The sequence below is a fragment of the Bacillus rossius genome (assembly GCF_032445375.1).
Source record: "Bacillus rossius redtenbacheri isolate Brsri chromosome 4 unlocalized genomic scaffold, Brsri_v3 Brsri_v3_scf4_1, whole genome shotgun sequence".
Taxonomy (NCBI): domain Eukaryota; kingdom Metazoa; phylum Arthropoda; class Insecta; order Phasmatodea; family Bacillidae; genus Bacillus; species Bacillus rossius.
Window position 1 is genome coordinate 16066812 of NW_026962010.1, and position 13750 is coordinate 16080561.

Sequence of the window (13750 nt, forward strand, 5' to 3'; positions counted from 1 at the left end):
TTGGAGCTGTCAAGCATTTGGAGGCTGTTTGGAGCATTTGGAGCCATTTGGAGCATTTGGAGCTGCCAAGCATTTGGAGCCATTTGGAGCTGTGTTAAGCATTTGGAGGCTGTTGGAGCATTTGGAGCCTTTTTTTGGAGCTGTTGGAGCATTTGGAGCTGCTGGAGACATTTGGAGCTGTCAAGCATTTGGAGGCCGTTTGGAGCATTTGGAGCCATTTGGAGCTGTGTTATGCATTTGGAGGCCGTTTGGAGCATTTGGAGCCATTTGGAGCTGTGTTATGCATTTGGAGCTGTCAAGCATTTGGAGCCATTTGGAGCTGTGTTAAGCATTTGGAGCCTTTTTTTTTGGAGCTGTTGGAGCATTTGGAGCTGCTGGAGACATTTGGAGCTGTCAAGCATTTGGAGGCTATTGGAGCATTTGGAGCCTTTTTTTGGAGCTGTGTTAAGCATTTGGAGGCTGTTGGACCTGTTGGAGCCATTTGGAGCTGATGAAGCTAAGAAGTAGTCAAGTACTCGTGTACACTTGTAGTCCTGTATTCTCGCAGTCTCGTAAACTTATGTTCTAGAAGCTTCGTAGCTCTGTAGCCTCGCAGTCTCGTAAGCTTGAATACCCGTAGTCACGTAGTCTCGTTACCTCATGGCTCGTAGTCGCGTAGTCATGATGGCTTGGAGCCTCGTATACTTGTATCTACGTAGCCAAGTAGCCTCGTTGACTTGTAGCTATGTAAACAAGCAGTCATGTAATCTTATAACATAATGCTGCTGAAGTAGTTGGAGCTTTGTACACTTGAAGGTAGTTGGAGGAGTCTTGTACACTCGTAGAATTGTAGTCTCATAGTCTCTTAGAGTCGTAGCATTCTAACCAAATATCATTGGAGCTGATGAACCAAAAGGCCGTTGGAGCCAATGACTGTTGGAGGCAATGACTGTTGGAGCCAATGACTGTTGGAGCCAATGACTGTTGGAGCCAATGACTGTTGGAGTCGATGGCTAATGGAAATATAAACTGTTGGATTCATAGACTGTTGGAGAGATTATATCCTAACTTATCATTGACGATCGTATCCTACCAAGTTGAATGAACGAGAGAATGTGCCTCCTTTTCGTTAAATGAGCTTTCGTTTTATAGAATTTCCGTCCAAACGTGCTTCGTTTTCATTAAATGCTTGTCCTGCGCGAACGAAGCGTAGTCATTGTGTGTACATTGCATATATATTGTGTACATTGCGTACATTGCGTGTACTTTGCGTAAATTGCGTGTACGTTCCGTTTCCTGTGTGTACTGTGTGTACATTCCGTTTCCTGTGTGTACTGTGTGTACGTTCTGTTTCCTGTGTGTACTGTGTGTACGTTCAGTTTCCTGTGTGTACTGTGTGTACGTTCCGTTTTCTGTGTGTACTGTGTGTACGTTCCGTTTCCTGTGTGTACTGTGTGATCATTACATTTATTGTACGTAAATTGCATGTATTGCGCGTACATTGCGTACATTACGTGTTGGAGCTGATGGAGCTGTTGGAGAACTTGCAGCTAATGGTCAATTGAAGCATAGGAGCAAAATGTAGATGGATCTGATGACGTGAATTGTAGCTCTTGGAGCCTGGCGTATATTGGAGAGATCGAATTTTTTTTTCGATCAAATGATCCTCTTTTTTAATTTTGTAGATTTGACTCTAGTATTATTGTACATGGTTCTTGATTTGACTAGCGTATTATTCCATACGGTGCATGTATATAAGCGAGTCCTAGACAGTAGATCGCCCAGTTTGTTACTGACGTCGGCGGTGTAAGGATCGTCTAGTTTGTTTCTTCTGGTGCATAAGTCGTGTCAATTATCTGTTCTTGAGACCTCGATGGCATCTTTACCGTCTTTAACGTCGAACTCGATGGAGGTTGTACCGTCGACTACGGGAACCTTGACGACAGCTACGACGGAGAAGGAGCAGATTCCGTTGACAACCACGGCGACAACACTGGAGGAGACTTCATCAGACGCGATACCACCAGCAGAAGAGACTTTAATGCCGGTAGTGCTGGCTGTGCAGGAAAACTCGACGAACTTCGTTTCGCCCTCGATGGAGGCTTCAATGGATGCCGAATCGACAACAACTAACGAACATCGGTGTTGTTACTGTGACAAGATTTTCTCAAACAGCAGCAATGCTCGACGACACGAGAGGAGCGAATGTGTCAAGAACCTATATCGTAAAATGTTTGTTTGTGAGAAATGTCATAAGCAGTTTGCCAGAAAAGATAATATGAAAACGCACATGAAGGCATGCAAAGGTCCTGCTGTGCGGCAGAAAGTAAAGGTTTCGTCGCAACAACGATGCATCGATGTGCATAAGAGAATGCCTGGAAATGGTACTACTGTTGCAACGTCTGGATCTGGATCGGGTCTGAAAGGATCGTCTTCATCACCACGGTATCCTTGCAGCTACTGTGATACGTCGTTCGCATTTTCCCATGATGCACGAAGACATGAGCGGAGCAAATGTACGAAGAATCCTTCTTGCATGAAGTTTCGATGTGATGAGTGCCTTAAATGGTTTACTAGAATTGACAGTTTGCGACATCATGCGAAAAAATGTAAAGGTGGAGTCTGTGCTCCTACTGTTGAACTACCTGCCGACATTTCGACTCCTCGCTTTAGATTGGAGACACGAAAGCGTACAACCAAAAGAACAGATGCCCAGCAACCGATTGTTATGACGTCTGAACATGGAACTAAACCTAAGACTGTGTTCGGAGCAATACAAGTGAACGATAATGGCTTCTACTTGGCGCAGTCTGCATTTCGTGGAACGTTGAAAGACTACTATTATCTAAATACGTTCGGTGAGTCGAAGGACATTTGTAATTTTCTTGACGATATCAGACAGAAGATAATCAATCAGCTTACTGATGATGTAGCAACAAACGGACCTTTGAAATATAACTTGTGGTTGGACTGTATATATGGAAAGCCATATCCGTTCGATGACAAAGTGAAGAAGTGTGCATTCAAGACATCGGCTGCAGTAATTTACAGTTCTAACGATGTGAAGCAAACTGTTAAAAACGGTATCCAGAAACTCTGTCAAGAAGAGGTGGACAATGTCTGTAAAGGTTCTGGCTGGACTCTGTCTAGTATAAACCGATTGGAGCTAAGAATTAGTCATTTCACACCGCTGCGGAACTAAATGATTGTAAATTTGCTGGCTTTCGTAAGTGATCCTGTAGTAGAATAGAAATTATGTAATAAATATTATGTTTGTGAAAGAACTTGTGGTGTTTAATTCCTCGAACCTGTTACTATTATGTTAAATTGATATTTTTTTCATCGTCCAGAATCGTACCAAGGACCTAAGTTGATCTAATTAATCAGTACATTGATTGGAAATTTATTTAATGATATCTGAACTTTTTCCCGAATCTCTAGCATTAAAATTATGAATTACTAATATGTTGGTGTTGGTGGCTTATAGGATGATGACAGTAAAGGTTTTAATGTCTCTTTAAGAATGTTGAACATGGAATAATGAAATTATTATTTTTTTACATCAAATTAAACATTATTGCATCGATCGGGTATCGAACCAAGGACGGGAATCGATCGAATCAATATGTAAATTAATGAGTGATTTATTTAATGAATTTTGGAATTTTTTACGAATTTCTAGCTAAATAATTACACGATTCCAAGATGGTGGCCAAATGACAAGATGGCGGGTGACACAGCAATAAATGATTACTGCACTCTAGCGGATAAGAACTAAACTAACATAGCGTCAGCGCACTCTCGCCGACGAAAACAAGATGATGATGGCTACCAGCAGACGAAGACAAGATGGCGGACATGACGTCATACTAGGTGACGATATATATGCTTTAAGAAAAGTGGTGGGAGTTAGTCTGCCAAAAGTCACCACGGGGGAAGGATCGGTCGCCATTTTTATTTTTTTTTTTGCACTCGTCGGGTTCGAACCGCGGACTCCGAGCTCCGTGTCGTTAATGTATGATTTTTAAATATTTTTTATTAAAATTTTATTAAATGAATTTTTTAATAAATTTTAAAATTTTTTTCATTAAAATCGGATAATAAATGAAGATTTTAAAGATGGCGACCGTAACGAAAATTGCAACGGTGACGTCATCATCCAATATGGCTACCATGGCATCCTAATTTTCAAGGTCATGACCTTGGCGGCTTAAAGCGGCTAGCTCTAAGGATGCTTAAGCCACTTTCAGGAGTTTTCGTTTTTTCTAGGGCAAAGCGACTTTTGAGGATTTTCGAAATCCTAATTTTTGAATTGTGGAATTATTTGAGATTTTTTGGCGGAATTTTTTTCCACATAAATGGAAATTTTGAAGATTTTTGAGGAATTTTGGGTAAATTTTGCCCAATTTTGGAGAATTTTGACACATTTTGAGGATCAAATTCAAGGTCAAGGTCAAAGGTCAAGGTCACAACCATCCAAGATGGCCGCCGTGACGTCACAATCCAAGATGGCGGACACCGGCTCCGGCTCCACGCGCCAGCGCCAGATCTAGTTCCGCCATTCCTATACTACTGTCGCACCATGATAACGGCTGCAATAAGTAGTATTTCTTTTAAATATACCTAATAGACAACAGCCTTATGTTATAACAAACACATACCATGTCCCACCGTAAGTTCACGTTGCACATTTGCAATTACGTTACTATAGTCAAAAGAAATTACATGATCCGCTACGTTCGTTATACCAAGTGATTCTAAAAAAAACATTAACAAGAATAAGCCAGAGCAATTTTTTTTCCTAACCTAACTAAAAACTAAGTGTGTTTGGAAAGGGTCTGGGTTAGGGAAAGACTCTAAGTGCGTCTCAGGCCGAAGCCTCTACGCTCTAATCATGCATGGTTTAAGCCATGCGAGAGAGGAAGCATGCATCATGTGCTAGGAGGGGGATTGGCCAGCCATGGCAGCGATTGGCGCCATGACTAACTCCCCTCACTGACTATTCTGGACTAAAAACTAGATAATTTGGGCCTAGGTAAAACCTGCATAGACACAGGGAAAAGCCAGAGCAGTAGGCCGCAAGGGCTTGTATAGCAGAACGTAAAGCCAAGTGCGCATGCGCGCTAGCAAAGTGTGGAGGGGTCAACAAGGCAGAAGGGGCTGGTAAAAGAGGGGGTGAAGTTTGAGGGGGGGGGGGGGTTGTGTAATCGATGTCCGCGCCGCGCAAAGTGTCTCGTCGATGTAATTATATTACAGGGGAGAGAGCCATTCTTTCGCGCTGCAAGCGAGGAAACAACAAAGCATTATCCGCGCATGCGCTTATCCAAAATCTTTGCGAGGTACATACTCTTTAATTGTGACCGTCAATCAAAACTCTACCATGCTTACAGTTGATGCCGTTATATGTTATAACCGGGACATTGTTTCACGGGCATGCTGTAGTTGGCGGTAAGCCGGGGGGAAAAGGGAAGGAGGGGAAAGTGGGAAAGTGGGAAGGAGGGGAAAGAGGGAAAGTGGGAAGGATTGGAAGAGGGAAGGAGGGGAAAGAGGAAAGTGGGAAGGAGTGGAAAGAGGAAAGGAGAGGAAAGTGGGAAGGAGGGGAAAGTGGGAAGGAGAGGAAAGTGGGAAGGAGGGAAGGCGGGGGAAGAGGAGAAGAGTGAAGGAGGGTAAAGAGCGACGCGCGTGCCCGCAGGCAGAGCCGCTGCTACTACATGGAGGGCGGCTGCATGGCCTCGCCTCGCTGGACCAGCCTGCTGGTGGCGGAGATCTTCTACCCGGACACCTTCCTGCCGTCCTCGGGGGCTCGCTGGCCGGCCCGCCGCCCCCCCGTGCCCGCCGAGGGCCCGCCGCCCGTGCACGACTTCAACAACTACCAGCAGTACCTGCGCAAGAGGGCGGGCGAGGAGGCCGCCGCCGGCTCCAGCCCGCCGCCCCCCGCCGCCCCCGGCGCCCCCGACGCCACCGCCCCGCACTGCGACGGCGTCGACGAGCTGGGCTGCTTCCAGGTGCGAGCTGCCCCCTCCTGCCCCCATCCCTCCCTCAGCGGCGACACTTCATGCATTCAGTTCTCAAGTTGTACACGCGTCTCTGGGCACGTTGTGAAAATATTACCGGAATGAATTTTTAAGATGCGCGCGCACCAGGCCACAAATTATTGACAGAATAAAAATAAAAGGTTACGTACAAATAAAAATTATATAAGTGCATTTAAATCATATGATTTAGTGATTGATATTAGATACTAGTACATATAATTAAAAACATTTATTTCAAAAATTAGTGACAAATTGTGTTTATAAAGATTTTCGTGTTTTTTTTATATAAGTATGGTTTTGTTCCCATATGTATAATTTGTTTACATTTAAATTTTAAATTATTACATTATTATTTTATAAATAATTAAAACTAAAAATTTAAATGAACATTTGACATATTTATTGATTCACATTATTAATTAATATTTATCTAGATTATTTTCCTCACTTAAATAATAAATTTTGTACACGTATTTAAATTAATATCGAAAACTAAGTATTTATTTTAAAATTTTAATTTAATTTATAATTTACAACCATATTGATTATCACTCCAGTCCTTTTTTATTTTATTTTTATTAAGTTTTTGCATGCAAAATTAAAGTTTATTTTTAAACGCCAAGTCAGTATAATTTCTAAAACGCGTACATAAGTACATAATTGCGCACTCATTTGTTTTATAATATTACTTAGTGTCAAACATGAATGATTAACTTTCTTTTTAACAGATTTTTAACCACTGCGGTTAATTTTTTATCTTAATCTCCGTATAATGATTTTTTTAAAAAAAAGTGAAAATATAGTTATTTTCATGGTGGTAATGTTGGTACCAATTTTATTAAACAGATACGTGAATCATACTGGGCATACCGCCTGAGATCAATCAGAACGACGATGACAATGCCGGTCTAGAATCTATAGTACATTCTCTAATAAACTCTAATAAACTCTCATCTCTAAACACAATGTACAGTTTTGTAACTAATAATTTATTTCGTCTGAACAAAAACACTTTACGGTACAGGAAATAGCGTTCACAAAGGTAAGCTTGTGTTTCAGAGATACTGATCTATTTATATACACGTACGATGCATTTTACTATTAATGATTATCATATGACAAAAAATTTATGTAATATGTATGTTAAATACTATTTGATTCAATATATTAAGTATAATTATAGATTTGTTAAAAATAATTATGTAAGATTAAAATTCGAACAGCAGCAATATTACAGAAACTTCATATTTAATTATTGATACATACGTAATATACTTTTCCCCCCTCCCTTTTATGATGTTCCTATAGCTACAGCTATTTTATACTGACATTAAATCAATTTATCTCTGAGAAATGATTTTGTGATGCTAGGTAATCGGTAATTATTTTGTATTTGTGCCGATTCTTAATAAAGGTACGGTAACTCTCTCATTACTTTCAGTAACATTGGTCGAATGAATTTGGGTATTTGTGATATCACTGATAACGTCATCTTTTTTTAAGGCAAGATGGAGCTAGTTTCCACCAAACATTTGGGACGTTTTTTATTTCATTGGACTTACAATCACGCTATTATATAATATTGTATAACTATACAAACTTAACGCACATCTGTGCTTTACCCGAGATTCGAATCGAGAAACCCTCGCGTGAAAGTTAACGCTTCAACCAATTTTGAAACAGAGGCTGGCTGTTAATAACACAGAAAAAGTCCATTATTTGTAGATGTGTGATGGACTCGGCCAACAAGAAAAGTTATAAACTTCAGACGTTTCCGTCACAGCGAAATTTAAAATTGGCGAATATGGGAGATAAAATATTTTATGAAGGTAAACTAGTTTCGTATGAAAGTTTTCTTTCGGTAATGTAATTTAATTTATGTTGAACAAGTCTCTTACTTTGCCTTAATTTTGTTGGATGAATTTTCGTACGCGCCCCTTAATCATGATAACAACGCAAATCGTCTTTATGCTTCCATATTGCGTCACACTTGTCACAACATTCTCTTAAGTTAAATATTGGACAAGAATAAAAGTGACAGGGTTTTTGCAGATGTACCTACAAAAGATGGCTGGTGTTTCCCACATTGTATTCTTATTGCTCGTTTAGGACTAAATTCAGGCTAACAAAGGTTTCTTTTTATACAGCATTATATTTCTACTTCCCTTGAGCTGAGCCGTGAGATGTGTGCATGATACATCGCTTTGGTTATATTTTTTGTGTTTTTACCGAAAATCGTAACTATAAATGTATTCAATTTTATATACGCATTGAGTGTTGCTGTGTATAAAAATAGTATGGGGCGAGTACTTGGAATTATTGAATATTTTGTGCTAACCCAAAAATTATCTAGAAAGCAGGGTATTATTTTTTTTTCTTCAGAATGATAAAGAGTCAGGTTAGTTAATTGTTGGTTATCTTTGGGTTATAAAGCAAAGTCACCAGAAAAAATTAGCATCCTAGATTATTTTATGTCCAAATAACTATAAATATTTATGTTCTTTTGTTTTTCTAAATTATAGTAATTTCTCAACCAGTAGACGTATTCAGCTTATCACTCGAACACAATTTTCATTCACACATTTTCATCAACAACCGGCACTACCGAAGTTGTCCTAGCTAAAGATCGTGTCTTTTTTGGACGTACCCAAACGTGTTCGTAACTGAGCAGGTGTGAAAAAAAAAATGTTCGGTGAATTCTTTTGCTGCCCCGAAAGCTATTGAAAACCCAGTATAAGAAAATATGTAAGCGTTCGGTTATTCCTAACTGAACACATGAGATAGTACAGAAAATAGTAAATTCGATGGAGGTGTTAGTTTATGTAGTGGGTGTCTGTTCCAAAGATGATGTCACGTGGGTCAGCAGATCCCCGCGCCGGCCTTTTTACACGCTTTATATTAGCTTCGCCTGTATGTTTGTGACCGACTCCTTTGCACTCGATTTTGACCCACTTTAAACGGACAGATTTAATCTAAACTTCGTACACTTATCGAGGACCGGTGACAATACACTAATTTAATACGTTTATCTCATTATCCTGATTAGGATTCACAGGATTAAATAATTTCCTCACCCTGCCTCTGTGTGAGAGCATCTGAGACAACCGTGCAGTCGGCACGATGTATTTTATTTAATAAAAGCGTGGGGTACTTTTTAAGATATTATCAATATGATACTAATCCTTCTACTCATATCTGTCAATAAAATAATTATAACTATTGACGCCATGCACCCCACGCTTTTTTTTAAATAAAATACATTTTTTTTATTTTACACTATTTTTAATTCAAATTTATAAAAATTTATTTTCTATTTTTTAGTTATATTTTCTATAAAAACGTGTTTTTTTTTAGTTTTTTAAAGCTATTATTTATTCAAGTGTCGGTTCCTTGGGCGCGATGAGAGTTACATTGCAAAGTCGAATTTTAATGCAACTCTTTCGTTAAACGTTGTTGGGAAAAGATTCTGACGCAAAAAGGACAGAGAATAGGTACTTGGCTAAAGAGATATAAAAGCTGCATCCGTATACCAGCCTAATGGATCCCTTAGCTAAGTGAGCCAATAGAAAAGCATCGCAGTGCACGCGGCCATGTTTTTGGTGCTTCCGAATCCTCACAAGGGATGCATCGGCATCCCTACCATGAGTCCACTAAAATCCAGGTTTCTAGGGATGCGATCACTAAAGCGCAATCACTGATGCGTCCCTACAGCCATTTGCTTCGTAGCCGTGTTTTATTCATTTTTAGCTTCCTTGTGTGTCTAGTTTCTGTTAAAAATGGATTATTAATGAGAATAAAAGAGAGAATGCAATAGTTATTAGCATGTATTTCAAAGTGCTGGTCAGTACTGTTTAGATTTCAATTGAGTGTTCATGATTTCTTACTATAAAAACTTTCAAACATTTCACTGACTCGTGTGATGACGCGAGTTCACCAGAATTCGATCATTAGCATTTATAAAACTAACTCGAGTGTACTTCCTGATAAGGTTCCTCCCCACCATGTTTTCTGGCTCATCAAGTCTACGGCTGGCTCGCAATTGGTTAGCAAACCAAATAGTAGCTGTATAATAGCTAATACTAAACGTTTGTATGGTGGCTTTAAAGGAACTCGCTAGGAGTAATTGTAAAAACATAGACATGATTCGTTATAAGTATAAACTGTTTTGCTGTCCAGGTGGGGGAAGTCCTCATCGTGACATCAATTACTAACGTGGCAAAGATTGGACGCACAAACTCCCTGAAGGTCCTGTCACACTTTCAAATTTTTGCTTCCAACACCTTCCAATATGTTGTGTCAAATTAATTTGGAGGTTAATGACGTCACTAGTGCAGCCATGTTTGTTTGACAGGTTGGATGACTTGAATTTCCATCAAAGATTTTGCATATATGGTGGGTTCTAAAATATGTTGGGTGTTGGACGCAATCGGCCAATCAAAATCGTGCCTGGCGAAAACGGAAATGACATCCGTTTACGTCACAACGGTTCTTTAAAATGGCGAAGATTACATGGGCGGTTAAAGAGGTTATAAAAGTTAAATAATTAAAATAATTTTAATATGAATGTTGCGAGCAAAAACATGTTATGTGTAAAAATGTAATAGTTTGTATAGCTATAACTTAAAAAAAAATCATTGAACGTTTATTTCATTGTGAAACTAATATTATTGTGATTTGAATTTATATATGTTTTAAAACATTTAAAAATTCTCAAATGAAATGACAAATTCAAAAATTCGGTCCAGCACTGTGATGCATTATTTAAGTTCAAGAATTGAGATCAAAAATGAAAAGTTTGAATTTAGCTCAGACCAAAAATATGTTTTTGCTAGTGTGACATGATTTAAAAACATATTTGAGGTTATCTGTCCAAATGTATTTGATGGAGAAAATAGGAAGCCATTATCCCGGCCAATGCTTCCCCTCCGACTCTGGAGAGTGTGCAAGTGCACGTGCTGCAAGAGGCGCCTCGTGCTTGCAGGTGCGGCTGTACTACGACTGGTTCCTCGTGCCGGGCAGCTGCAAGTGCTGGCGGCCGGACTACTTCTCCAGGTACATCAGGCGGAAGGTGGTGTCGCCCGAGCTGTGAGCCGGCCTCTGCCGCAGCCGCGCCGCTGCTCTTCGCTGACGAGAAGCCTAAAATGTACATCAAGTTCTGTCCCTGCCCGAACACGCCCGAATATTCACCTTCGGCCAACCTCGGGATTTGTTTTATTTTTGCACAGGTAAAATGAATTCAAATATTGAAAGTGGTCGGTTAGGTTAGTTACATTAAAACACTTTAAAACACTATCGACGGTTAGTTAGGTTAGTATAGCTACATTAAAACAAACAGAGAAATATAAATACATATAAATGAACCCGAGGTTGGCCGAAGGTGAATATTAGGGCGTGTTCGGACAGGGACAGAACTTGATGTACATCTTAGGCTTCCCGCCAAGTCGCTGCTCTTCGCTGACGCGCGACACTCCGAGAACGCTCCGCGGTGCCTCGACACTAGCGCTGTCGAGGCTGGTGGCGAAGCTCGCAGATCAAGTAACAACTTCCAGCTCTTGAAACTACGACTTCGCGCTCAATTCTGCTAATGCCGGATCAGGCCTGATTAGCTTCCATTTAGAAAACCTCACGTTTATTCTTTTTTTACACCTCAATATATTTAGCTGAATGTATTTAAAACGTAACCCATTTACCTCAGCATGCTAGGCTCGTATCCTGTCCAGCACATGATGTGGCAGTAACAGGAAATAAAAGATGTGATGACAATTTTATCGACAATTTACCTTGTTATTCTATGGTAGAATATATTTTATTTTATTGTGAAATATTCAGATTCTTCCAAATTTAGTTGCCATGCGCTGTTTCCAATACATATGTAATTTTTTTCTGGTATTCAAAAACAAATATTTGAAACTTTGTAAGTTATTGTAATGTTTAATTATAGATGGAGACTATTTTGCAATATTTGTAAAGCAATTAAATATTTAAATATATAACTGTATTTTTCTACAGATTAGCTCCATGCCGAATTTCCCAGTGTCATTATTTTAACTATAGTACCAGAAGCGAAATATTTTTGTACATTGTATGTACTATTTATTCATTGTATATTATGTATATATTTATATATATACATAATTGTCAGTGTGATATTAGCTAAAGTAATTTTAGTGATCGTCTATGGCGAAGTTCATAAAATCCTCAAAAATCTGCTACTGTTTTATATAAAATAAGCGCTTTAGAAAATTTGGTGACTTTTATCACTGGACTTGCAAACGCAATAGTATGAGTACCATAATAAGTGTCAAGAATCACTTAACTGTTTTTTTTTATTTTATATACGTACGTGTGATTATTGATGTATTATTTAAAATATTCGAGCCTGTATCAGGCAGCCAGTCCTTTCCAAATGTTTTCCTATTAGGGAGAAGGGTAATAAACAGAATGATAAAATTGTTATAGAAGTTTTTCATGATACAGCACAACAACATAAGTGCTCAAACAGTTTGAAATTGCATAATTTGTTTAGTAATTTTCTACATTCACTTGATTTGAATAACTAAGCTAGAACTTACGGGAATGTATTTTTCATAACTGTTCAGAATGAAAACATATAGATGTGCTTGAGATCTTTAAATATTAATGATAACCTAAAGTATTTAAATTTCCTGTAACAGATTTGTGAGTTCTGCAAACATTGTAAATATAGTTATATTGTATTTTTAATGTTAAGACCAAGCAGTGATATGCACATTCATCGAGCTTTTTTTAAAAACAAATACTTGTTTTGGTTTATTGTAAAAACCACGAAAAACTTAATTTTTTTATTAAATAAATTGAACCTTTGTTTTGTTATGTAAGTGCTTTTTTTATAATTTACAAGAAAAAAATCTTTGATTAGAAGTATAGTAAATACATCAGTATTATTCAGTACAGTAGATAATAGCATGAGTTTATTTTTGAAAAAATTTATAACTTTAGAAACATTTGTAGGTGGTACGTATGTTTAAAACTTTTCTCGGTTTATTATTTATTGTATATATTTATTTTTGTAATAATCTTATCAGTATTCTAATCAATGTTTCTGACTGAAAATGCTTTTATATTAAAAAATATTTAAGAAATAGATGTACATTAATTTTTATTTTTTAAATTGCATAACAGTAGCTTTATTTTAGTGATTATTTCTGTGTTACAAAAAATTGTACATAAACAATGTAAAGACTGTTGTAATAAATTTATTTTACTGGCAAACAACTTGCTACGTATACTTCTACAATATGATATGAGTAAATGAAGCATATATTTATTAGATGCATTTATTACGTCAACTTATTTAAATGTATAATATCATATACTAGCTGCCACCCGGCTTCGCACGGCTATACTAATGGAAAAAAAAATTAAGCCACATCTCCCATTTACAGTAATGATAAATAAAAAAAATTCAGTGAAAATTTATTACAATGCTGTATAATGTACTGGAGAGAAAATGAATAGCACCGATGGTTTCCCGACTCGTGCGCGCAACGTACAACTGATGTACCCGTACTTCGCTACGGCAGTCTACAGGCAGATCACTCTTGCGCCGCTCATTATACATGCCCCTCCTTGTGGGTACGCCACTGCCGCGCGATGCCCGTTGCCATGGAGACGCAGAAGGCATGAACAATGCAAAATCCTGTTCTCATGCAGACAAAGTACCCACTGTTGCCTGGTTTTAACCACCCATGGGATCT

The 13750-nt window shown here is 38.4% G+C and overlaps 1 protein-coding gene across 1 annotated transcript in view; it reads left to right on the forward strand.

Moving 5' to 3' along the window:
* Window positions 1-11103, forward strand: part of LOC134541672 (uncharacterized) — an 88926-nt gene extending 77823 nt beyond the window's left edge. Inside the window, exons 7-8 of the mRNA XM_063385287.1 lie at window positions 5672-5984; window positions 10996-11103. Coding sequence (XP_063241357.1) covers window positions 5672-5984; window positions 10996-11103 — 421 coding nt within the window. The remainder of the gene's footprint in view (window positions 1-5671; window positions 5985-10995) is intronic.
* Window positions 11104-13750: the final 2647 nt, after the last annotated feature.